The sequence below is a fragment of the Nematolebias whitei genome, chromosome 5, assembly GCF_014905685.2.
Source record: "Nematolebias whitei isolate Nwh7 chromosome 5, NemWhi1, whole genome shotgun sequence".
NCBI classification, from domain to species: Eukaryota; Metazoa; Chordata; class Actinopteri; order Cyprinodontiformes; family Rivulidae; genus Nematolebias; species Nematolebias whitei.
The window spans coordinates 22,886,801-22,911,714 of NC_056502.1; the positions used below are offsets into that span (position 1 = coordinate 22,886,801).

Below are 24,914 nucleotides of genomic sequence, written 5' to 3' on the forward strand. Positions count from 1 at the left end.
AATATTGTGGCCCAAAAATATACTAAGCACAAAAGAATATTGTTGTTGCCCAGGTTCAAATCCCGGATGAGCCCCCAATTTATATGGCACAAACCGTTGGGCAGCAACATGCAATGAAGACAGTACTTTAAGATCTTTATTATTAAAAACAACTAATTTGGTTGCAAAGGTCTCAATAACCGCAGCACAGTGGCGCAACTGGTAGAGCTACTGCCTCTCAGCGAGCAGGTCCTTGGTTTAAACCCTGGTCCAGGGGCCTTCTGGGTGGAGTTTGCATGTTCTCTCCGTGCATGCGTGGGTTTTCTCCGGGTGCTCCGGTTTCCTCCCACAGACCAAAAACATGCATGTTAGGCTGATTGGTAACTCTAAATTGTCCCTAGGTGTGAGTGAGAGAGTGAATGGTTGTTTGTCTCTATGTGGCCCTGTGATGGACTTGCGACCCGTCCAGGGTGTCCCCCGCCCCTCGCACAGTGATTGCTGGACATGGGCACCAGCAACCCCCGTGACCCAAAATGGAATAAGCGGGTAAAGATAATGGATGGGTCTCAATAACCAACCACAGCCAAAAAATAAATAAGCCCCTGACCATACGGTAGAGCTGTTATTTCTAACCCGGGCCCACGCCCAGCCCGGTCCGACCAGAAATTCGGGCCGGGCCGAGCCAAAATATTGTGCTGGATGGGCGGGCCTTGTTGGTCTTGGGCTTTGATGCAGTTTTACGAATCATACAGCACAAAGAAAACTAAATAAGAATGCACAATATAAAATTGTGTTAATCTACTTGTAGAGGAGGAGGCAGGTCCGACCGGCCGGTTGAAAGAGATAAAAAAATAAGTTGCGTTAAGTTCAGATGGATCAGCTGATCACCCGCCGTGCGCTTCTCCGCACTTGCTGTCATCTACGCTGAAGGAAGTAGCAGCATGTACAAAAGCCGAAGCGAGCAGCGCGTTCAGTTAAAATAGCCTTGTGCTATATTTTTCCCAATGATTTTGCTCTAAATATATTTTTGTTCATCTATATAATAGCCTATATTTAGAGTTGATTTTTTTAGGCTATTCATTTTGTATGTTAATATCCATTTGGTGAAACAAGAAATCTTGTACCTTGCTTTTGCTAAAATACCTTTTTAAAATATGTCAAACTGATTTGTTTACAAAAGCAGTAAAAGCTTAATTTTAAAAAATGTCAGGTTTATTTTTTTGGGCTGGGCCTGTAATTACAATTTATCCGTCAGGTCTGGGTCAGGCTCAGAAAAAAACCCTACGATTTCGGGCCGGGCCTGATTTTTTAGGCCCAAATGCAACTCTGGGTCCATGTACACTCAGGCAGTTTGTTTTTCGTTTGAAATGAAAAAAATGAAAAACCAAAAACACACTTGTTTTTTTCGTTTTTCGTTTACTAAACCAAAATGAAAAATCGGATAAAGACCATACGCCAAAGTGTTGATCTGCTCTGAGCAGCACCTTCACAGGTTCAGCCAATGAGGATACAGACAAGTAGAGCAAAAAGGAAGAAACCAAAAAAATACAAATCAAATTGGGCCTGTTTGCTTAAAAATACATCATCACACACTTTTACACCATCTTAAGACATGTAACAAATTTATACTTCAAGTATTTGAGTTAGTTAACCTTTAAGGTTTGCATTAGTGTTTTATTTGCAGAAGTTTTCTGAAGACAGAGGAGTTGAAAACAAGGACAAGCACAGGAGAACACTGCAGCAGTTCCCTAGTCAGTCAGAAGTGAATTGGAAGCTAAGCGGAAGAATTAACAAATTCAAGTCATTCAGCTGCACATCATTTCTGACTCAGGATCTTTTCACAAGTTTTGATACCCTCGATTTTATGATTGGGAGTTTCCCCATCCTCCATAGTTGCTCACATCCTTCTCTCTCAGTTTTTAAAGAAACAGTTGACAGGTGCAGTCCTTATGAATTTGTCTTTACCAATACTATTCAAGCTCTCGTCTCTTTCATAGCAGGTCGACCCTATGCTGACCCCGGAGGAAAGGCAGCTCAACAAAATGCAGAACCACGGCTACGAAAACCCCACCTACAAATTCTTTGAACAGATGAACTGAAGCACTGGGTGCTTTGCCAGCAAGTCATGCCTGACCACATGTTTTGTCCCCCCCCCAACACACAATCCCCAATAAAGTTAAAATCCATCTGCACTCCCTTTGACGGTCTTAAGTAACTGATTCCCCTATGGTTCTCTGAATCATAGCCTTTCATCATAATGTGAACAATGAGATACCATGTTGGAATCAACTTTACTTTAGGTTTAGCTGTGCCACATTCTGTTCATGACCCTGGAAAAATCCATGTCGTCCCTGTGGCATGACTTGACCTACACTAGAGTTTAATTTTGAATGATGCATAATGCTTTACGATATTTGTTTTTCAGTAGCAGTTTCTCTGTTGAGATTGTACCACAGTTAAATATATACCGGTGTAGATGGGTGTGAATGACAGCCTATAGCTTATAGTTCACTTCAGCTTACTGCGACGTCAGACGGCATTAAAAATTGATCCGTAGGTGGTTGAATGTATGAGACAGACTTCGAAATAAGTGACAGAAAAACACAGTAAGTGACACAGAAGTACAGTATGAGCTGATGGTACAAAACACTTTTATCTCGGAGGAAATAGCTTGTGTTATCTTTATTATTTGGGCAAAACATGTCAAACAACTTTCAGCTTATTTAATTACGAATTTGGTTGGCTTTGTTTGTTCTGCTTCCTAAAGAAGTCTAAAACCGACTAATCCGAAGTCCACTAATTTACCAAACGCATGACATCTTAGTGTATGATGCTGTTTATTTGTGTTGTTCCTGTCATTGCCTTTTGAAGTGTCCCAAATGTCACCGTTTCAAAATGGACACTGTATATAAGAAGTACATACGACTAGATGTAGACGTTTCTATGATTAATTTACATTAATGTAATGGAATAATATATTAAAAATAATAATAACGATAATGATAATAATAATTGTGCTGTTAAGAGAAAGAGAAACATTTTCCTAACATGGCTGATTGAAAACGGACTGTTGTAAAAACCAGCACAAGACGACGACAAAGCAACTACTTTCTGAATGTATTCAAGGTAGACGTTGAGACTCCATCCTCTTTTGTTTCATCACTTCCCTTTTAGTAAACCTTAGTGGGAGTAGTGAAGCCCAAACCTTCTAGGAGACAAAATGTCTGATCCGCTCGTCGTCACTTCGTGTAGCATTTCACATTTTGCGAATGTATATTTGAGCCGAGGATTAATTGGATGTCTCGTCCTGCACAAAGCAGTGGAGCGTAAAGTGTCAGCATAGGACTCCTAGAAACACACGGTCATAGTTTTTTTATGCCACTTTGACTAAACTCATTAACACTAGATGATAGTACTCTATAAAAGTTTTATTTACTTGTCTCATGAAAGAGCTTTTCACAGAATGACTCGTAGTTTTTCACATTGGTGACCAACGCTGCATAAGTACATAAAAAAGGGATTGTCCCCTTTTTTTCTGACTAATTCTTTACTGATCAATGTGTCGGCTTAATTTTTCTTTTTTTTTTTTTTAAAACCACTAAATTCCATCATTTGGTCATCTTGATTAAAATAGGTCACACTGTAGAATGTCACTTTTGGGTCATCGGTTTTTACCGTATATGCTCCATACCAAAATCAACTTGTACTTTCTTCTGTTTTTGTTGGTTGGTTTGTTTTGCAGACCATTTTCTATAAAGCTTGCTTTTTTTTTTTCTTTTTTTTTTAATTCCTCGAGGAAGTTGAGTAAATTATTACAACTTGTGGAGTGTTTTTCGTTCGTTCGTTTGTTTGTTTTCTTGCATTTAAAAAAAAGAGCGAGACGTTCTGATTAATGAAGTACTGAGTTTAAACTTGCCATAATTTGGGTTTGTCTTGTCGGGCAGGTTTAATAGCGGGGTTGTGGCTGAGTTATGACAAGTTGAGGACAAAGTCATAGCCCTTGTATATTTTGTACAGCTACGTTAGTGAATGAAAACATTGTATGTTCACAGTTTAAGTCAGTTGATCTTGTAATGATACTTCTGAAACCATAGATGAGAAGAAGCTTGCCTGTGTTTCCCAAACCACTGAAGGTTTCCTACCAGCATTTAGCAGACGTAGAACGGTGTATACTCTAGTTCAGTCACATTTGTACCGACGTCCTCAGTCCAATTCTAGACTTCTTTGTTGGTCTGTCCCCTATACCTTCCCGATGAAATGTAAACTATGTTATTGAGGTTTTAATTGCTGCATTATTGCCTTTTACAATGCTGTGTTTTGGATGTAATTATTCTGTATTTTTTATTTAAATTGTACGTAATAATCAGTTGGAACAAGGGTCATGTGTTTCACATGTAATTACAAGCATGTATGAGGAAAAAAAATAAAAAGGGAAAATAGTCAGAAATGTAAATACTTGTCCTCTAATTGACAAGCAGTGGCACGAAGCACAAGTTGAACCAAACGACTGATTTGTGATAAAGCTTAGAAATGTAAGAGCGGTTGTCTGATTTCGGAGAGCTGGTCCTCATTCCCATTAGAAACCTTTAACCAAAGACATGTTTCCCAATAATTCAAACACAGTTCTTTATTTGGCAAAATGTTTTCAGTGTAACTGTATTGTTAGAAGTTTGACTAATTTAATCTGGTTAAATTAACGGTAATAAAAGTGAATGGCCCCTTAAATGTCGTCTCTGCTTGTCTTTATTGTCCACCATTAAAGGCAAATAACTGATTATGATTTAGCCTGTGTGTGCGTGTGCGTGCGTGTGTGTGTTGAAGTGAAGTCATTTCTAGATGGCTGCCACAATTAATTGTCCTAAACCAACACAAAACTGGCTGTAACTCAGGCAAATTTAAACAAGGTCTTTTTATTGATTTTTGCATTTTTAATAACACACAGATCAAACTGACAAGAACAAAAAACCCTCCCACCTCGTCCCTCCCCCACCAGATCAACCACACATACATAAACAAAAATAAATCAAACAGGTACTGACAAGTTCGCCACATATAACACAAAGGGCTGCCACGTGTCCCAGAATCTTTTTGCAGAACCCTTCAGGGTATGTCCTGTTTGTTCCAAATGGATGTGGTGCATCACCTCTCTTATCCAATGTATATATGTTGGGGGGTGTGGGTCCTTCCAGTTGCACTAAGTCAGCCTCCTGGTCAAGAGAGCCAAAGTCAATCATATCCCTCTCACATCTGTGTGATGTATGCATAGGGACTGCCCCGAACAGTGAAATGAATGGTGATATGTTAACAGTTTTGCCACATATTCCAGAGAAGGTGTCAAAGATAGATTGCCCAAAAGTCTGCAGTTTGGGACAGGTCCAGAATGTATGCAGGAGTGTAGCTGGGGTTTATTTGCAACAATTGTATGCTGGGTCCAGGTTGGCTTTGATCCTGGACAGTTTAAAACTCAGTCAAATTTACAGAAATTGAGATAAATTTGGTGGTAGTAACAGATACTCACCCCCAACATTATATTTATAGCTGTAACACATCTCGTAAGACTACTTGAGATCACACAAAGTAAAATGTACACATTTTTATGCAGTTGGCTACGATTCCAGCCTCATCATAAGATGGTTTATATGTTTAAATCTCTGTCAAAGGTGGCAGCCAATGTGCGCTTCTTCAAAGAATGCTAAGGCCTTTGTTTGGTTGTTTGTTTATTTTTAGTTTTTTCATACACATGTATACCTTTTGGTATGGTGCCATGTTAACTGTGGGGAACATTTATTCAGATTTTTCCTGAGAGGCAACAGGCAGAAGACTGAAACTTGTAACTCTTTGTGGTCAATCATGTCAAAGGAGGAAACTTGTCACACTTAAAAATTAGTTCTTCTTCCAGTTCATGTCCTGAGCTAAATTTCTCTGGAAAAAGAAACCTAAAGAGCACTAAACATGCAGCTTTCAACTCAAATCAAAAGTGCCTACATGCATAATGTGGTGGTTATATTTAATAGCTCTGGCCTAAAGTATAGTTTCTACTCGTTTGCGTGTCAAATGCTGACATAAATATTACACTCGATAGTAAAACTTTCTTGGAGATAAACATCAAGATGAAGATAAGAAGTCTCTCAGCTTTTAGCCTGGAGTTGCAGTGACTCCTTAAGCCACAGGTTCATTTCTGTGAAGCCAAAATTGCAGCCAACTTCCTTTAAGAAAAGCTACATGTGATGGTATCCCTTTTTAAACTTCAGTCAAACTACAAAAATACAAAAGGAAACAAAAACTTCTTGTCAAATAGAAACGTAAAAACTAAGCTCCGATTGGGTGTGGAACGGTTGAATCACTCCGCGGTGTTTGTTCCACTTTATATTTGTTGTTTTAATATGACACGCTTTTTGTTATTGCACTCATAAAAGAAAGTTCACAGTAAAACACAGAATTTTGTAGGTGAGCATTGTACTGGGAGGAGGAACTATACCATCTTTGTTACATTTCTCAAATAAGAACTTGCACTGAAGCTTGCAAACTGGTTTTATCAAAAACAGAAGAGCCTCAGACCAAATCTGTGAATTACCATATTTTTCAGACTATAAGGTGCACGTAAAATCCTTTAATTTTCTCAAAAACTGACAGTGAGCCTTATAATCAGGTGCGCCTTATGTATTAGTTCTGATTGTACTTACTGACTTCGAACTGATTTTATGTGGTTATTTTGAATGAGTTGAATAAAGTTGGACTTATTTGACTGTTTTGTTTCGCTTAATGCACCTTATAATCCGGTGTGCCTTATAGTCTGAAAAATACAGTATGTAATTTATTCAGTCTTGTCCAACTAAAACAAACATTTAAAGGACATACAGAACTAGAAAGTTGTAAATTCTACAAACATTCTGCGTTCCCAATTATTTTATTTTTTTTATCAAAAACATCACTGAACTATATTCTTCCAAAAAACCTAAGAGCTGTTGACTTTTTAAACTATTATTTTTAAAAAGCATCCTAAAACTTATTTTCTACTTTTATTGTTAGCTAATGTTACATTTGTTGTATTTTTTAAGCCTTTATCTTTGAATTTTTGCAGTTAGATTGCACTTTATTACAGTTAAACTACATTTTGTCAGTTTTTGTACAGCACTTTGAATATTTTTAGTGTAAAATATGTGCTGTACAAATTAAGATTTACTTTTATTATTAGTATTACTCCCTGAGCGTGATTGTTTTCATTGTTGTTTTTTTGGAGTGCTGATTGAGGTAAAAAAAAATATTCAGAAGTGAAATGCTCTTTAACTATACTTAAAGCATGATTATTGCTAAGTGTGATTATGTAATTGTAATTGTTATTAGAATAATATCCATTTATCCATCCATAAATCCATTGATTTTCTTGCCCGCTTCATATTTAAGATGTGGGAGCTGGTGTGTTTCTCCAGCAGTCATTATGGAAGGAGCAGGTTGGAACCTGGACAGGTTCCAATATCAAAATATATATCTATATTTCGCTTATAGATAAACAGAAAACTAGCATGTATCAAAAGTATAAAGACACCTACAATTACATTTAGCCTTGTTATGTCATTGTTTGCTGCTGATGACTTCTTTTCCCTGAACTTAAAGTAGAGTGATGAGTAATGGTTTGTTTCCTTTGATGTCACAGTAAAGATGCTTCAAGTAATTTTTTTTCTTCAACATTTTTAAACTTTATAAAACATAAGACCCTTAACTAAAAAGCAGCTCCTTGACATGGTCTCAAGCTGCCGTTCACCTCACTCCGAGTCTCTGGTGTGGGTCGCCCTCACACTTCCTTCACCCACAAATTACAAAGAAGTGTCAAGCCCCAGCCTCTCCAGCTCGACATAGGTTCACTTCTTCCAAACCACAACACTGACGGGTAGTCCTGCTTACCCAGATTACCGTGAAAAGCCTCTGCGGCTGTACAGTAACAGTTTGCCGCAGATTCCTGCAGAGTGCATCAGTCATCTTGGTTCCTCTGAAGTCGACTGCGCACATCCCGCTGCTGTGGTGATGTAAACCGACTCAGATTAAACCGAGACTTTAATCACCTCGTAGTCTGGGTGTGCTTTTTCTTTAGTTCAGTAACACTTTGATTCATTCAGCAAAACAACAATACGAAACCCCTTCGTACACAAAAACATTAAAAAGCTCCGTAGGTGGATCAAAGACATTCTGTTCGTGTAAATATCAGCATCATCACTGGATGTGTGGGGTGCTGGGTGCAACTGATCAGCACTGGGTGCGTGAGTCAGCACTGATGCAGGGTGAGGGGGGGTGATCCGAGTAGTTCAACTGCCAGTGGGGGGGATAGTATGTGCTGAGGAATGTGGTGGTGGTGGTGGTGGGGGGGGGGGGGGCCTGACAGTCTTGATATTACTAGCAGGTGCATCACTTCTAGCAGTTTCCTTCTCATGTAGTGCAAGGTGACATTTAAATGCTAATTTTCTTCTGAGGGGAATAGATGAGATCACACTGTCCAGTGGTTTGAGAACTTGACAAGTGTCTGCACAGGAAAAGACGTGTGCAGGCTAGCCTCAAATGTCAGCATCTACAGGTGTTTGAACACATGAGAACACCCCCACCACCTTGATCGTGGATGGTCAGTGTTTTAACAAGGGATGCACGGTTGTACTGTCCCCTGGAATTCACCAGAAGTGTCCGTGTAGCTCCCGTCCTGATGCATCAACATGTCAAACCTGATTACAAGAAACCGTCAAGTGGTTAACACTGCGAACATGTCATACGCACCATGTTCGTTTGAGTGAGAAGTGTGAGGGCCACTTAAGTTAAAATGCTGCTCGTAGCTCATTGTTCATAAAACGAGCTCAGAATTTCAGATACATCCAGTGACGATACTGAGAGGAGACTCAAGATGCCAGCCTGTGCCCAACTGAAAGGCTCACAAATTCGGTTATTCTTCTGGTTGGCTCATCATTCCAGTCCACAGGGAGTAAGGTGTTGTCAGTCTGTTTAGTGTGGGCATGAAACAGAAACGTCATCGCACGGGAAAAGTGCAAGACAAGCAGGGCAAGTTTGGAAACTTTGAGCAAATATCTGCAAGTCCAGCCTTTACATTGTACATTTACCTTTTCTCTCTGAAAGAAATTGGGCTCAAAGAAGAAAAATCATTCTGTAGTAAACATGACTGTTTACTCTGTTCAGATCTTTTTCAAGTACACAAGAACTTCTCGTTCAAGCCACAAATATACCACCAGATGAAAAGATAAGCAACTTGCAGCAACCTGGTCGATCACATGAGAAAACGTGTGCATTACTTGCTTTAACTGCACACATTTGATTGGCTCAAACAGTAAGGAAATGTGTGTAACAATATGTATTATTGGATCAGAGTGAAAACTGTACCGTTCTCTGTTTTACTTGTACACATAATTATAGCAAAAACGAGTCAAAATTAAAAAAATAAATAATAAATATATATATATATATATATATATCTTCTGACACAGAAGAAGAACCAGAACAACATTTGGGTGTTATATAAAATTACAAATGCAAACATTACCAGTGTCTTGTCAGTTCCTTTTAGCTCTAGTAATGTTCTGTTGCTGTTCTACGTGTGTAATGTATGGGAACCTGTTGATGTGTGCACCACGCTCATTAACTGTATGTGACTGAGTCAGTGGGTGTAGGCTATGATAACAAGTAGGAAAAAGTTCAAATCAAAGACAGTCATTCTAAAATTTCTGGTTTTGAATCCAACTAAGACTGTTCAGAAGTAGCACAACTAGCCTAATGTTCTGCCTGCATGAGATGTTACAGGTACCAGCAGGTTCAAATTTCATGATTGAATAAGCATAGTGTAAGAAAAACATCCATCAAAATCCACAACAATAGGTTTTTCATGTTTAAGTTTGTTAAAGTTGATTAGCCATCTTGAATCCAGTTGAGCCCAACAATTAATTAGTTGTAGATGTACGTCCAGTGACTTTCAGAGAGTTAAAAAAAAGTCTGTCATGGACTTTATGTGTTATTTTGCTAACAGACATAATTTCCTCCAAATGTGAATGGCAAAGTAGTGATTCTGTGCTGTGACAAGTTTTAAAAGCAGACTGGAACATTTTGACTGCTTTCAGTATTTTTTACCATCTATCCATCCATCGTCCTTACCCACTTCTTCCTTTTCGGGTCACGGGGATCACTGGTGTCCATGTCCAGCAATCACTGTACGAGAGGTGGGGAACACCCTGGACAGGTCTCCAGTCCATCACAGAGACACATAGAGACAAACGAGACAACCATTCACTCTCTCACTCACACCTAGGGACTATTTAGAGTTGCCAATCAGTCTAACATGCATGTTTTTGGTCTGAGGGAGGAAACTAACATACCCGATGAAAACCCACGCATGCACGGAGAGAACATGCAAACTCCACCCAGAAAGGCCCCTGGCTGGGATTTGAACCAGCGACCTGCTCGTTGAAAGGCAGCAGCTTTATCAACTGCGTCATCGTGCCACCCGAATGTTTTACCATGAATATAAATATATTCTTCTATCTCTGAGGCTCTTCTTATCTCAGGCTATGATTAGAATTTGTTTGCACAAATATTTATATATTAGATTTAAGCACATCAGAAAGTCAACCTTCTGCTACGTACCTGCGGAGATCATATTTGACCTGAGCTGTTTGGCTTTTGCTTCATTTTGTAAACTTTTTTTTTTTTCGTATTCTGAGCAACACTACAACATTTTTCTTTGTGCTTGTCTCTTCTCCTTTTGTTTTGTTTTTTTTCCCAAGTGTGTTACTTTCTCCTGTTGGCATTTGTACACACACACACACACAAACACACACACACATATATATAATGACTTTTTTCTCATAATAATTTTTTTTTTTCTTAGTGTGACCCTCTGTTGTAGTTTTGTGTTGCATAGTTAGTTTCACAGATTTTTATGGTTATTCGCAAACTCAGACAGAAGCAACAGCTAGCTGTAGGACTTCTGGTTTAGACTGGCACTTTAGACCTAAATATCATATTACTGTATTTCTGCTAAAATATTAAAGTTGTAATTGTTATGCTAAATTAATGGTTTTATAAAAAGTTAAAAAGTAGTGTTTGATTGAACCACAATAGGGCTGCACACTGGTGAAGTTGGTAGAGCTGTTGCCTCTCAGTGAGCAGGTCGCCGGTACAAATCCTGGTCTGGGGGCCTTTCTGGGTGGAGTTTGCACGTTCTCTCCGTGCATGCGTGGTTTTTTTCCAGGTACTCCGGTTTCCTCCCACAGACCAAAAACATGCATGTTAGACTGATTGGTAACTCTAAATTGTCACTAGGTGTGAGTGAGAGAGTGAATGGTTGTTTGTCTCGTTTGTCTCCATGTGTCCCTGTGATGGACTGGAGACCTGTCCAAGGTGGCTCCCGCCTCTCGCACTGTGACTGCTGGTTATGGGCACCAGTGACCCCCCGTGACCTGAAAAGGAAGAAACGGGTAAAGATAATGGATGGATGGATGAACCACAAGGAATTTACTGGGATTAGAGCTTAGACCAGCCAGTATTACCTGGTCACTTATTTCCAAGACAGACTAGTTGAAAGAGAATTATTGGCATCTTAAAACAGGTACAATCTTTAAAATTTTATAGCCGGTATTGTAAATGCCACCATCAAAACCTTTGCACAGCTGTCAGTTTTCTAATACACCATTATTCCAGACAAAAATTATAACATTCAGGTCACGTTGGCCTGAAGATGCTACAGCTAGCTGCTGCTGCTGCTTTTTGCTCTTTCAAAATCATCAGGGGATTTTAAGGGTTATAGATGTTTGTTATCACTGACAATGTTAAATTAATGTTGAACCATGTGTGTGAGGTCAGAGAGTTGTTTCTCTCCAAGAGAGGAGCTGTTTTTATAGCTAAGAAGTCGAGGTCATCATGCTGATAAGCGTGTATAAAAAACACTTCCTGCACACTGCCCATTGCAGATTCTCATGATGGGGCTTTGAGCATGTAACTTTGAAACATCTGTATAAGCATGTTTTGTGACCGTCTGCCTTTGCAAGTAAACGGGGTTATAAATCTCCTGTCTTCGTGTGTGGCTTTTTTTAAAGTAAGTAGATAATGAAAGGATATATTATCCAACAAAAATAACCAAATAATTTTAAGTAAATAACTGTGTAACACATAACAAAATAATGTAATGTTTTATAAAACATCATTTCCATGAACTGGTATGAAATTTTTGAAAATGAAGTCATAGAGCTGCGGTAATCCACTTAGTTCTTGGACTCACCTGGACTAGAAGTTAGCTCATCCTTTCATACACAATTACCGTAGATTATTTTCTAATTGATGCTATTCAAAAAACAAGTAAGATGGTTTTTTTTTTCATATTCATTCCACAGAACCCTAATTTCAATATCTGACATTTTAAGGCTCATCGTAGTTCTCACTTTAAATGAGTTCAGTGCACATACACATATATAAAGATGACAAAGGTGCTTTCAAAGTGGATGATGAACGTAGAAAACAAGAATGCAACAAGAACCCTGCTGAGAAACAGATATAAATATGACAGCTATCAATAATAAACAGAACACCACAGTTTTAAACAAACAATAAAGAACCGTAATGTAGAATTAGCCAACCACTGAGGCCTGATAAATTGACCATGTCGCTACAGTTGACCTATTTTTACAGGTTGTCACGCCAACATCTGACATATCTATCAAAAAGGAAAAGTAGATATCTCTATTTAAAGAGTGCCGGTTTCAGTGAAGCCTTTAGCCCTTGCTGCATGTCACTACCACTGGGCTCTGGTCTGCATATTTCCTGTCACTTTCAAGTGGGTTTTGTCTCGGCACAGAACACTCTAATAACGTAGTGACCAGCAAATGATGCTGGAGGGGCGAGCCTGCAGTGTACAAAATCAGACAGATACACAAATATCCAACCGCTGTCCCCATTGTTGTTGTTTTTTTAGGTTTCTCAGCTGAAATGCACGGTTTAGTCTTTATGCTTTATTTAGGTTGTGCTCATGATGAACAATATTCATGCAAAGAGAAGTGAATGACAAATCAAACCTAAATTAAAACACATTTAAAATACATTTGAGTTCACTTTGGAAAAACTGTGTCCTTATAGTAAACAGGCCATTTAAGACTGTAATCAATGCACCAATAAGATACTTGAAGAGGAGGGATTGCAGAGACAGAGAGGAAACCACCTTGTCCCACAGCCTAACCTGTGCCCCGACAGACAAGTCACTTCAAGAGTCACGATGTAGGCAGCTCATCGCTCTCCAGGGAGAATATCACTAACTGCCTGGTAAGTGTCTCATTCACGCAGCTTCTTTAGCTTCTAAGACCTGAAACCAAAGCAGATACTGGTTAACTCTGCTCATCTTTGCTCATTTTGGTATGCTGTAAAAAAAAAAAAAAAATACTAGCAGTTTGCTGCTGTGCTTCTCTGTAGCCCACAGTCTTTCAATTCTCTCCTGTAACTTCACTCTTTGACAACGTGAGCTGCAACTGTAAGTTCATGTCCTGTTTGTCAAAGGATGTGTAAAACTCACATATGCATGCTGCATTTTCCCCTGTGTGAGCAATTAGATTCTAAATGAATGAAGCTCACGCACCAACAATCTATGCAGCATTCTGCAAGAGAGCACTGTTGATTTGAACAGCAGCAAGGACGGAGTTGAAGGTTGCACATGCCCGGCCTATTGCAAAATCAAGCACATTGAAAAGGTTTGAACTTGATAACCAAGAACCAAAACTTAATAAAGTAAAGTCGTTTGGGGGCAGTTTTCCATTCAAAGACCTACAGTCAATAGGCAGAACTACTGCTGGCAATACTTTATAACATAGTTTCCATTTTCTAAATCCACTTGTGCCCTCTTGAAGCCAGGGTGTACCACAATATGAGAACAAATCGCTGCTGAGATTAAAAATCTAATTTAAACAATAAAGTAGAATTACCAAATAAAACTGAAGCGATTTCTAAGAATTCAAAAATAATTAAACAAGGTCAAAGGTGTTTAGGGGATAATTGGGAAAAGTTGTTATTGGTTTAAGTCACAAAAAATGTAGAAATCAGTATAACATTTTTTTTATTTTAATACCATGCTAATTAACTTAAAAATTCACAACCATTAAGACAATTAACTAATTACATTGTATTATTATTATTATTATTATTATTACTATTATTCTGTTGTTTTTAGTCACATTTATTTATGACTATCTTCAAAAGGTAGAAAGGATAAAAAGTAATTTGATTACAGTATTTTAATTTCTCATTAACACATTTATATGTAGAGACAGATGTAATGATGTAACATTACATAGCATTATCATAGTGTTGTAACTAAACACTCCCATTTTAAGTCAAGTTATGCAAGAAATTCAATATTGATGTCGTAGTGGGAAAAAAAGCTTAACGGTTCATCTATAATCATGTACGCCGATGATATGCTTTTATACATGATATATGCTCAACTAGATAGCATATTTCTGTTCATCTCAATTAAACATTTACGCAACATTATACTTGTTTAACATTTTATGAACATATTGATCACTGCTGCAAATGTGATGGTAAAAATAATACTCTTCAGTATGTTTTATAATCATGTAGATGAATGACAAGTGCTTATTGACAAATGTAGTGACTTGCAAGATGACGTCAATGCAAAATTAAAAATCTAGTTATTCTAAATTGTAGTTATTTAGCACATTATGGTCCTTTTTTCCTCTTGTTTTTAATCAATGGCACCTTCAAGTGAAACCTCAGGCTTGCCGTACATTGTACAGTATGTACAGCGGACCGAGTTGCACTTCTGTTACTTTCACTTCTCAGTGCCCTCAGTAAATAGTTTGGCGCCAAATAGGCTACATAAATATGTTGCAAAAATTAGAACGTCTTCTGCAAGAGTTACAGATTCAAATGGAGTAACTGAGAATTTATTTTATTGTAACACTGTAAAAAAATGAAATCATAATAATTAACAATAGCACTAGTGAGAAATTTAGAAATCTGTAAAGTTTTTTTAATTCTTATACTTACGATGAATTTCATTTTTATTTACATCAAATTTGCATTTATGCTCAAACCAGCAGATGACCAAATAAATATTTTTTCCCCCCAGTGGAGCTAAAAATCTGTAAATATGCTTGTTTGATATTATTTTTTCATAAATGTCCATCATATACATTAACCTTTGTGAAATGACAACCATTCAGGCCATAGATCCTCTCAGCTACAGTGTTTTTATTCATGCATTCTCCATTTTAGATGTCAAATTCCAATTATTTGTGCACCATATTGACATATTTACATATTGCACCTCTGCACATGCTTGCATTTGATGTTTATCACACCTAAATACAGTCTTATTGTTATTGACGTTTGAACTTTACTCCTGTTTTTTCGATTGTACAGTCATTAGTCATGGTTTCATACACTGTTAGGGCTTTGTGGCTTTAGAGTGTGTCTGGGCTCAGTGAATATCAAAGCTGTCACATAAATTAGTACATTTGCACAGTATCAGGTCTGAAAACACCGCTGTGATTAAAAAAGAAAATCCCTGATAAGTTTAATAAATGTCAGCTTTACTTTTTAAACATTTTTAATATGCACATTAAATCTGTGTAAGTTTGAACAATTACTAAAAACTATATATATATATATATATATATATATATATATGTGTGTGTGTGTGTGTGTGTGTGTGTGTGTGTGTGTGTGCGTGCATGCGTGCGTGCATGTGTGTTAACAATATTTAATTTTTAATATACATATATTCAATTCTTGCTGTAGGAAACACTACATTGCAAATTAAATTAAAAGTTCAAACCACAGCAAAACATATGACATAATCACCGACTGATCCATGCTGTTTATTTGCAAAGTGATTTTCATACTTTATAAACGTCACCAAAGCAACAAAATGTAGAATTGATCTTAACTCAGTGTGGGCATTATCTGATAGTGTTTTTCTTTGTGGTTTTCTTTTTTCAGACCCTTGCTAATATATATAAAATCTGCAAAAATGATTAGAATCAACAACCCCCAATACTTTCACTTCCTGCAGCAGGCAGATGCCTTACGTCGCTCAGGGTCGCTCTGTGACGCCATCATCTCGGTACAGAGTCAGACTTTCAGGGCCCATCGGCTCGTTCTGGCCTGCGCCAGCAGAACCTTAGCTCAGCAGCTAGCCCAAGGAGACACAGACAGCCCGATCCACTGCACCCTGGACTGTTTCTTACCTCATACCTTCCAGCAAGTGCTGGACTTCACCTACACTCACGCTCTTGAGGTGCCTGTTAAAGACCTGCATCTGCTGCTTAAAGCTGCCCAGCTGTTGGAAATGCAACCACTGGAGCATCAGTGCTGCAAGCAGCTAGAAGCTCTGGAAGCTGAAAAAGAGGAGCATACAGGGGGAAATGAAGATGTCAAAGAGGAAAAGAGAATTGTAGAGGAAAATGATCAAAAGCCAAACGAAAACCTAGTTCATGAGGACCGAGTCCAAGACACTTCTTCCCCAGCAGATAAAGCAAGTCTTAGTGTTGCCGAGTCCACAAATGACAACAACGTTTTGAAATCACCAAGAAAGAAGACGAGACAGTCCCCGCTTTCTGAAGCATTCTACAACAGTGATAGCATTGTTGCAAAGCCCACAACCAGCAGTTCGTCGTTCTCTTCTCCTTGGAATTTCCCTAAAAGCATGTGGAACGCTGAGACACACTTGAACACCTTAAGGTGTATAGCGCAAAACTATTCAAACCTGGTGGCAGCTCATCCCCTTCAGTCCTCAAACCAGCCCTCTTTAATGCACCCCTTGTCCCTGTCTACTCCACGCATGTTCCCGTTGCTTAGCTCCCACTTTCAAAGTCCATTTCAGAATTCTGCAATGAGCTACTCACATTTCCCTCCCCATTACACCGAGAACCTTTACACTGGAAGCTTGAGGATGAGCAGCATTATTAAACACAGCCTGCCGAAGAGAAAAAGACCGAGCCAGACAAGTCCAACCACTGAGACAAGGTAATCAGACTGTTGACATGATTTTGGAAACTTGCTTTTTTTTAATCTCACTTCTTGTCTCCCATAATTTTCCCACTGCAGAGTCATTTAGAACTCCCTAGCTTGCTCAGTTGTTCCTTTGTGACAGCTATTGCACCTGACTCACTGCTGCTTGGGTAGATGTGTGTGTGATCAAGCCTACTGCACTTTCCTGCTAGATTGGTTTCACCTGTTAACCCTTTGCTACCAGTTCAACTCTGACAAGTTATTTATATTTTTTAAAGAAACTGTAATCCAGGTTTCGACATCTCAAAGAAATAGATTTACAGTTTAATTTATGTTGTCTAAATCTAACATTAAGTTTCAATAAATGTTATATATTATTCTATTTTGAAGCACAAACATGAAAGGCCACTGATCATGAAATGGCCTGTTTGTTTGTCTGGCTGTCTGCAAAATATCTTTTGAACTATTAGATCAAGGCTATTCAGTTAAAATGCTCGGGGGGGAGGGGGGGGGGCACAGTTACTGAAAGCCAAGAGCTCAGGGGCCAGACATCCAGTAGTTATTGTCATTAGGTAAGTTTGTTTTACGGTTTAAAATGTAGTTTTATTTAAAAATTAACTCATTGTTGGGCCGAACTGAGCTCACCCATGGGCCTGATTTGGCCCCTGGGCCACCAGTTGAATAGCCCTGCATTAGGTGTATTTTTTTGAAACTCTCAGAGATTAATCATCGGATGTGCATCTACAGCTAATTTATTTTTAGCATCATTCAATATGGTTGTCGACTGGAAACACAAAAATTACTATAAATCAATTAATTATACAGATATTGAGCCTGAATTTGATGTGGTTGTACCTGTGAATAATACATATTCTGAGTGTTAACAGACCACGCAAAATTTTACAACATTGTGCGAAGTCTCACATAAAGTTATTTTGAAGATTTGACCAAACTGAAAATTTGAAAGAAAGATTTTAGTTTAAATCTTTTGCATGAAAAGTAGTTGGTGATGTGTTAATTTTTAATTGATTCCAGGAATTTATATTCTTCTCCTGTACTTCACGATCTGTCACAGTCATCTTTTAAACTAAATGATACAATTTAATTGTGAATATCTACCGGTAATAATTTTTTTTATTGGAGTTACCCAACTCTTTCGAGTCTTTCGCATCTTATAACCAATCTGTGAGTAGAGGGGAACCCCCTAAATCTCCTTTTCTTTTGCTAATTTAAAGATTTTCCACCCACAAAAACATCTTTAGTGTTTTGACTGGCCGTCTTCACCACAAAGTGTTTTTCAAAACATTAATATACATTTGTTGTAAAGGAAAAAACAGCGTTTCACTGGTATATCCCCCACTCTCTGTTTCCTCTACTAGAACATATCATGACAAATAGGTTATACCGCAAGGAATACTGTAGATGTTTTTGGTTGGAGTTAAAGAGGAAAGAAGCATAAATATCAAACTTTCTGTGTAAAATTAAAAGGTTTAGCTTTCCTTTTGTGTCTGTTGACATATATGTTTTTTTATTTTGTTTTCAGACTACAGTATACTAAAATACAAGCAATCATAATTTTGCAACTGTTACATAAAAAAATGCTTCTTACAGATATTCAGAAGTGCCAAACGTCTCAGAAAGAATTGAAAACTGCCAGCACTGCAGCGCAAGACTCCACAGTGATCTGATGCTGCATGAGTCCTCATCCCCAGGTAATGATAAAATATGTTTTTTAAAAGTGAAGGGAAAACTGTCACATGAAGCAGCACACTGAGCAGATTGTTGCTACTACTAGACCACCTGTATTTGATTACTGAGCGTAAAAAAGATCTGGTGGATTGAACAAGATGGTTTTGTCATGACCCTTAACCTTGGCAGGCTCCAGCTACGTGGCTACGTAATGGAAAGTGATAAAGAGAGTTGTGGTTTTGAGTGCATGGTGCAATAGGAGCAGTAGTGTGGTTACCAGATACAACTAAATAGATGCAGTACAGTATGTACTGCAGTCGAAGAGTGGTTTGTCCCATTCCAAAAGAGATGAACATATGTTGCAATCAATAATACAAACAGTGAACAAAGTTAAGCAATGCAAAAAGGATTTGTGATCAGTCATGCGCCTGAATATCTGCACGTTTAACTGTACAATCAGACTGATTAACACTATCTGAGGCTGGATATCCTCTGCTCAGTGGAACGTTATTTCAACATTGCAAAGAGGTGAGAAAACCCTGCTTTAAAAAAGCATGTTACTGTGGAACTATTCTTTGCTTTCTAAATAAAATACCCTCCACGTTGGGTTTTAATAAGGTGTTGTAAAATGTTGGGGATATTTTCAAAGTGAGAAGTGAAGCAATGCATTGGACAGGAAGCACGCAGACAACATACAGCATGTTGCGTTTAGAGTGGTAAGTGTTCAATTCTTGTGGTTTATTGTCTCCTGCCTCCCCCCTCCTCCACTACACTTGCTGTGTATTTCAGCATCCTGTCTGTAGGCTATTATGAAGGCCACATTTTCTCTCAAGACACCCTAAAAACGCTGGGGTTGTGAAAACTTTTGCAATATGCTGTATACTTTAACCTCAAAATTACATTTTTGTCAATTTCAAGGAGTCGCATGTGTGAGCTGACTGGAAAAGAAGCTTTACAAACATCAAATCTTTTGTCATGCAACAGGACGCTAAACAAAAATACTCTTGATGTTAATACATGCCACCATAATGTCTTTTTTATTGAACTTTATAAAGCTTCTGTATTATATTTTACTCAGGTCAGTATGGCCAATTGTTGCATCAGGATTGCATAAAAAACACTCTGTCACAATCACATAGTCCAGAAGTTCAAAACGTTTCAACTATTAATGAAACGTATTTCAGTCTAAAACATGTCAGAGGATAGGGGAAACGCATGTTCACGAAGCTGAAGATATCATCAAATGGTTTTCCTCCCGCAAAACGTCTAAAACACAAAGCTGCCACTTGAACCATTAATCCTTATCAAATTATTTGTTTTTTTTTCTGTTAAACCTCAAACCCATTTATCAATTAGTACCTGCTTTAAAATAAATAATTTGGTAGCCTGCCAATTTTACTTTTTCAAAAGTCCACGTCATATAAAAAGTCAAAAGTCAGCAGCAATCTGTTTGCATTTTTAACTGTGTTTCGCAGAAACTTGAAGTAACATGCATCCTGTTTCATAAATGGAAACGCTGCATAGATTTATCAGTAATTTTTACCGTTGACCAATGCGTTCACACCTTCAGTCAACGACCGTCTTGTTTTTTTGTTTGCAGCAGGTAAAAGCTGTGCTGGATGTCAGTTCTGTGGAAGACACACTGTGCAACATGAAACTGAGACCAGAGGGGACCACAGGGGAGAGAAACCATACCAGTGCAAACACTGTCCCAAGAAGTTCAGCCTTAAACATCAACTAGATACGCATCACCGCGTCCACACCGGTAAGTTTGTGTCCAGTGACGATGAATTGTTCAGAATGTCCACTTTGCTACTTGTGATGCTGCTAAAAAGTGCAGCATTTTTAAGCCCATTGAGTCAAAGAGTAGGTTTGGTTTGGTTTGGTTTGGTTTAGTCATGTGCAGAATTAACACAAGGTCAACAATGCTCAGGACGAGAAGAATCGTCTCGACTCACAAAAAAAAAAAAAAAAAAAATACCAAAGCATGCAACAATAATACAAATACAAGGCGCCAAAAGTGAAAAAGTGAAATGTGAAATACATCTACAGCAGCATGGTCCCATTAGCACCATGGTACTGTTAGCAGTGTGGCTCGGTTAGCAGAGTGGTCTTGTTAGCAGGTCTTCTTAGCAACACGGTCCTGTTAGCAACATGATAGTAACAACCGTGGCAACTTCCCTCCCAGTCTGCCCTCCAGAATCAGGCCTGGCAGACACAGTACATCCGAGATTTCTCTGCAGAACGGAACAGGTCCATAGAGTTCGGTCCGTGCAAGCAGATGGAGGCATAGAGACAGCCGCCATGACAGGCCGGAGCCTAAGCCCAAGACTGGAAGCGTGGCACACAAAACTCCAAAAATGTGTTGCGGTTATACCCATAGCGTGGGTGTACAGTGTACTAGGTGCAAAAAAAAGGGGAACAAAAAAAGGGTGAGTCGAAGTGGAGCTCCTGTCAATGCTACCATTCTGCGGCGTACGTGACGTCACATGGTCAAATCCACAAATAAATCTACACACAAGATGACAAATAATTTTTGAAGTCAGGTTATTTTTTTATTTCAACACCTCCCCACTGCAGGGGTCACCACAACAAGTGAATTTGCCTTTGGGGAGAATTTAAAGAAATGTATAATATTTGGCTTTTTTTTTTTTTTGGTCTGAATTAGGCTTGAACTACAGCCTTAAGGTTACAAGAGTAGCATTATTCATGTAGCCCTTTAATGGACAAAAAATAGATCTTCTAAATAGAATCCAAAATAAGTGTCAAGCCATGTACAAAAGGAAAGTGTGTCAAGAAAGTACAAAGTGCTGCTGATTATCCATGCTGCTGATTTCTTAGCTTAAGCTGCTATATTCATACCAATATGCTCACTATAGACTCATGTTCAGGCTGCTGTTTAATACACCATATTATATTGTATTATTATTGTTTAGCGTATATCTTAGATCCTTATAGACTACTGTTTCTTTTTTTAATACTTTATATTTTTGTTATTTTGGGTGTAACTGGGACCTTGAGCGCACAATTTAGTTCCATAAAGAACATTGAACCTTGAAATAGGATGAATTGGGCCAACAAGGGGAAGAAAAAAAAGTACATTTATATATTGGACCAAGCTAGAATAATCCTCTGTTCAAGTGAATGAGTTTCTAAAAGCAAAATGATCAGACAGTTTTCTAACATTTATCATTTATCCTTTGCGTACAGAAAACCAGAACACTTGAAGTGGTGGTCATATGGGATCTTCTGCTAAACTTGGGGTAGAAAACCATCATCTGACATCGGCCTACTTCACTTTCTTATTTGGGTATTACCCACCTCAGTGGGGCTTTTGTTTGCGTAAGAGCTGTACTTTTTCCAAACAAAATTTTTTTTAGTTCTCAACCATATTCCAGGCAGCTAACTGTTTTCCACTCATTTTAATACGGTGGGAAAAAAACTAAACTAAAACTTTCATGAGGTGGAAGAAATATCAATCAACAGTGAACATCAAGACTCCTAAAAAAACTACATCTTCTTCAACAATGCTACTGAGTATTTCTTTTTCAAGCATGTTCCTTTTTAACTGCCTTATCTTTAAATAATATCATTATTAATATAAAAACATTTGGGGGGAGTGGTGGCGCAGAGGTTAGAAGATGGGCTTGTGATTGGAAAGTCGCAGGTTCACCTCCCGTTACCATCAACATCAAAATGTAGGTGGAAAAGGTGAAACACCCACACCTCCCTCCACCCTCATTCGCCCCACTCTGGGCCCCTGAACAAGGCCCCTAACCCCCACCATCTGCTCCCTAAACAGGTCTCTCTTGAAAATGAGTTCTCATGGCCCAATGAGACTACCTGGATAAATAAAGGGTAAATGAATTTTTTTTTTTACTGTCAGTCATCAAAGGGCTGTGAAATGTCAAAAAAAACAAATACAATTTAGAACATAGTAAAGGACACAAGGAAACATTTTTTGTGGGTTAAAGTTTGAACACCACCAAAACTGAATCAATTTTTTATTTATCTGAAGTTATATATGTTGATATGTGTGACATATTTTACTATAGATGTCAATCATACAAATGCTCAAGTCATTTTTTAAGGCTTTCTGTTGAATACTGTTTGTTAATTTTTATAATGATAAAACATTTTAGTATTACGTAAAAATATTAGACCCTTTTTGTTATGTTTTACACTGACCTATAATCAAAGAAGCAAGCCGACTATTTTGAACATAAGTAGATTTAGGCAGACCTTGATGATTTGCATAAAAGTATCCCCATGTTTGTGATTTCACTCAATGACATAATTCAACTCTGGAAGAAAAGAGGAATGTCACATAGTAAATCAGTGGTAATGCAACCAATTTATTGACTTAAAATGAAATAAAAAGTCAATAATTTGATCAAATGGTACAATAGTAGTAAAGAACACCCTCTCTTGTGTGACTACAGCTCTCTCCACTTGTTAATGTCTTCCTTCCTGTTTCTCCTTTGTGCTTCAAGGAGAGAAACCATTTGAGTGTCGACTCTGTGGTCAACGCTCACGGGACTACTCAGCCATGATCAAGCATCTGCGGACGCACGGCGGGGCTGCGCCCTACCAGTGCACCGTGTGCCTGGAGTTCTGCAGCAGCCTGGTCGCCATGCAGAGACACATCAAGAGCCATGCAGTGCAGGACTTCCCCCCTGACTGGAGCATCAGCAACACTTACCTGTACATCTCCCACATATGAACCACTGCTCCTCACAAACTGCAGCTGTAACTGTAGCTTGCATAATAATTATAATTCAGAGAGCTGCAGTGATACCGTTTCATCTGAAGGTGAATATTTGTTAAAAGGTCTGTAGAGTTTTTGATCACTTTTGAGGAGATGTATTAGCACAAACAGATAAGTCACAGGTGTAAACATGTATACATACTGAAACTCGTCTATTTGCATTCACAATAATGGGGTAGACAGTTTCAGCACAATTTTCCAGTGACATAAAGGTTTTGAAAGTGTTTTTGAAGCTTTAAAGCCACACCAGCCTCCTATTCTCTTTGGGTGACGCAGGAATCCTCCCTCTGACTTTCAAAATTATTTGCTGTTTGAGCTTTTTGCAGGTTTCAACCAAGGTTATTCCGCCCTCAAGTGGACATAAAACAGTATTTTTCCCTGTCATTAAGGTTAAACTACCAAAAAATAAATAACAAAGACGGTAAGTGCCTCACCGAAACTACAGTAAAGCTACCCTGATGCATGCTCAATAATCCAAGTAGAAAAATCTAAAAAAGTTGTCAGGTCCTCTGGATGGGTTCAAAAAAATAAAAATTGTAGGAGAACTATAGTAACATTATTTTTTTTAACAGTTGAAACTAATTAACAGTCTACTGTACATATAGTTGTTCAAAATCAAGGTCATATGTCTTATCATTTTACAAATTAATATACTCAAAGATTTATATTGTTATTATTTATTTCATTCTTCAAATTTGTGATGTTTATTTTCATTATTTTGTAAAAAGGGGATTTTTCCATTTAAATTACTTTTGGATCTGCAGCAAAGATACTTTATGCGTAAAATTTTCTCAAGACCATTTGAAAACTCTTATTTAGGACAGTTTATTTCACTGGTTTGTGGTTAGAACAATATAGCATTTGCTGTTTTGTCTAAAAAACTAGTTTTTGACTATTGTCTTTTTGTTGGGATCCTTGTGTTTTCTGCTATTGTTAATATCCTCAAAAACATGAACCTTCAACCAATGAGTCAACATATTTATCAGTACTATTCATTTTTTTGGCAATAAAATTGTTACTTATAAGTGAAATAGTATATATTATAGCCATATAGTAGTTATATTACATCAAAATGTTGACAATATGTCACATTATATTGTTTCCAGGAAGGAGCTTTGACAGCGTTCACACTAATTTTAATTTAAAGACAATTTTAGACATTAACATAAATACACTGTATGTAAGGGATAGACAATAAATTATTATTTTGCATTTTGCATTAAGATATGATTATGTCATGTCTTGGACTATAAATGCATCAAATTAAAAAGTTATGAATAAAAAAAGAGGCATCTTAGCAGTGTTTACTATTTTTACAGTTAAAATTATGAAGATGCAAATGTTAAAAGTCTCAAGGAATGAGAGGCATTTTATCAAATATCTTTGTAACAAAACCGTACAGAATCTTGGTTTTAGATTAAACCAAGAATTACTTTAAATAAGCGCAACTCTATTGAATAAATATGTACGCTTTGTT

General features: G+C 37.9%; 1 protein-coding gene across 2 annotated transcripts in view; it reads left to right on the forward strand.

Moving 5' to 3' along the window:
* Positions 1 to 4,704, forward strand: part of aplp1 (amyloid beta (A4) precursor-like protein 1) — a 70,729-nt gene extending 66,025 nt beyond the window's left edge. Inside the window, exon 17 of one of the 2 annotated variants that reach the window (XM_037676361.1) lies at positions 1,977 to 4,704. In XM_037676361.1, the coding sequence (XP_037532289.1) occupies positions 1,977 to 2,078 (102 nt within the window). In that variant the 3' untranslated portion in view covers positions 2,079 to 4,704. The remainder of the gene's footprint in view (positions 1 to 1,976) is intronic. The other variant, XM_037676362.1, reaches the window with a different exon arrangement.
* The last annotated feature ends 20,210 nt before the right edge of the window (positions 4,705 to 24,914 follow it).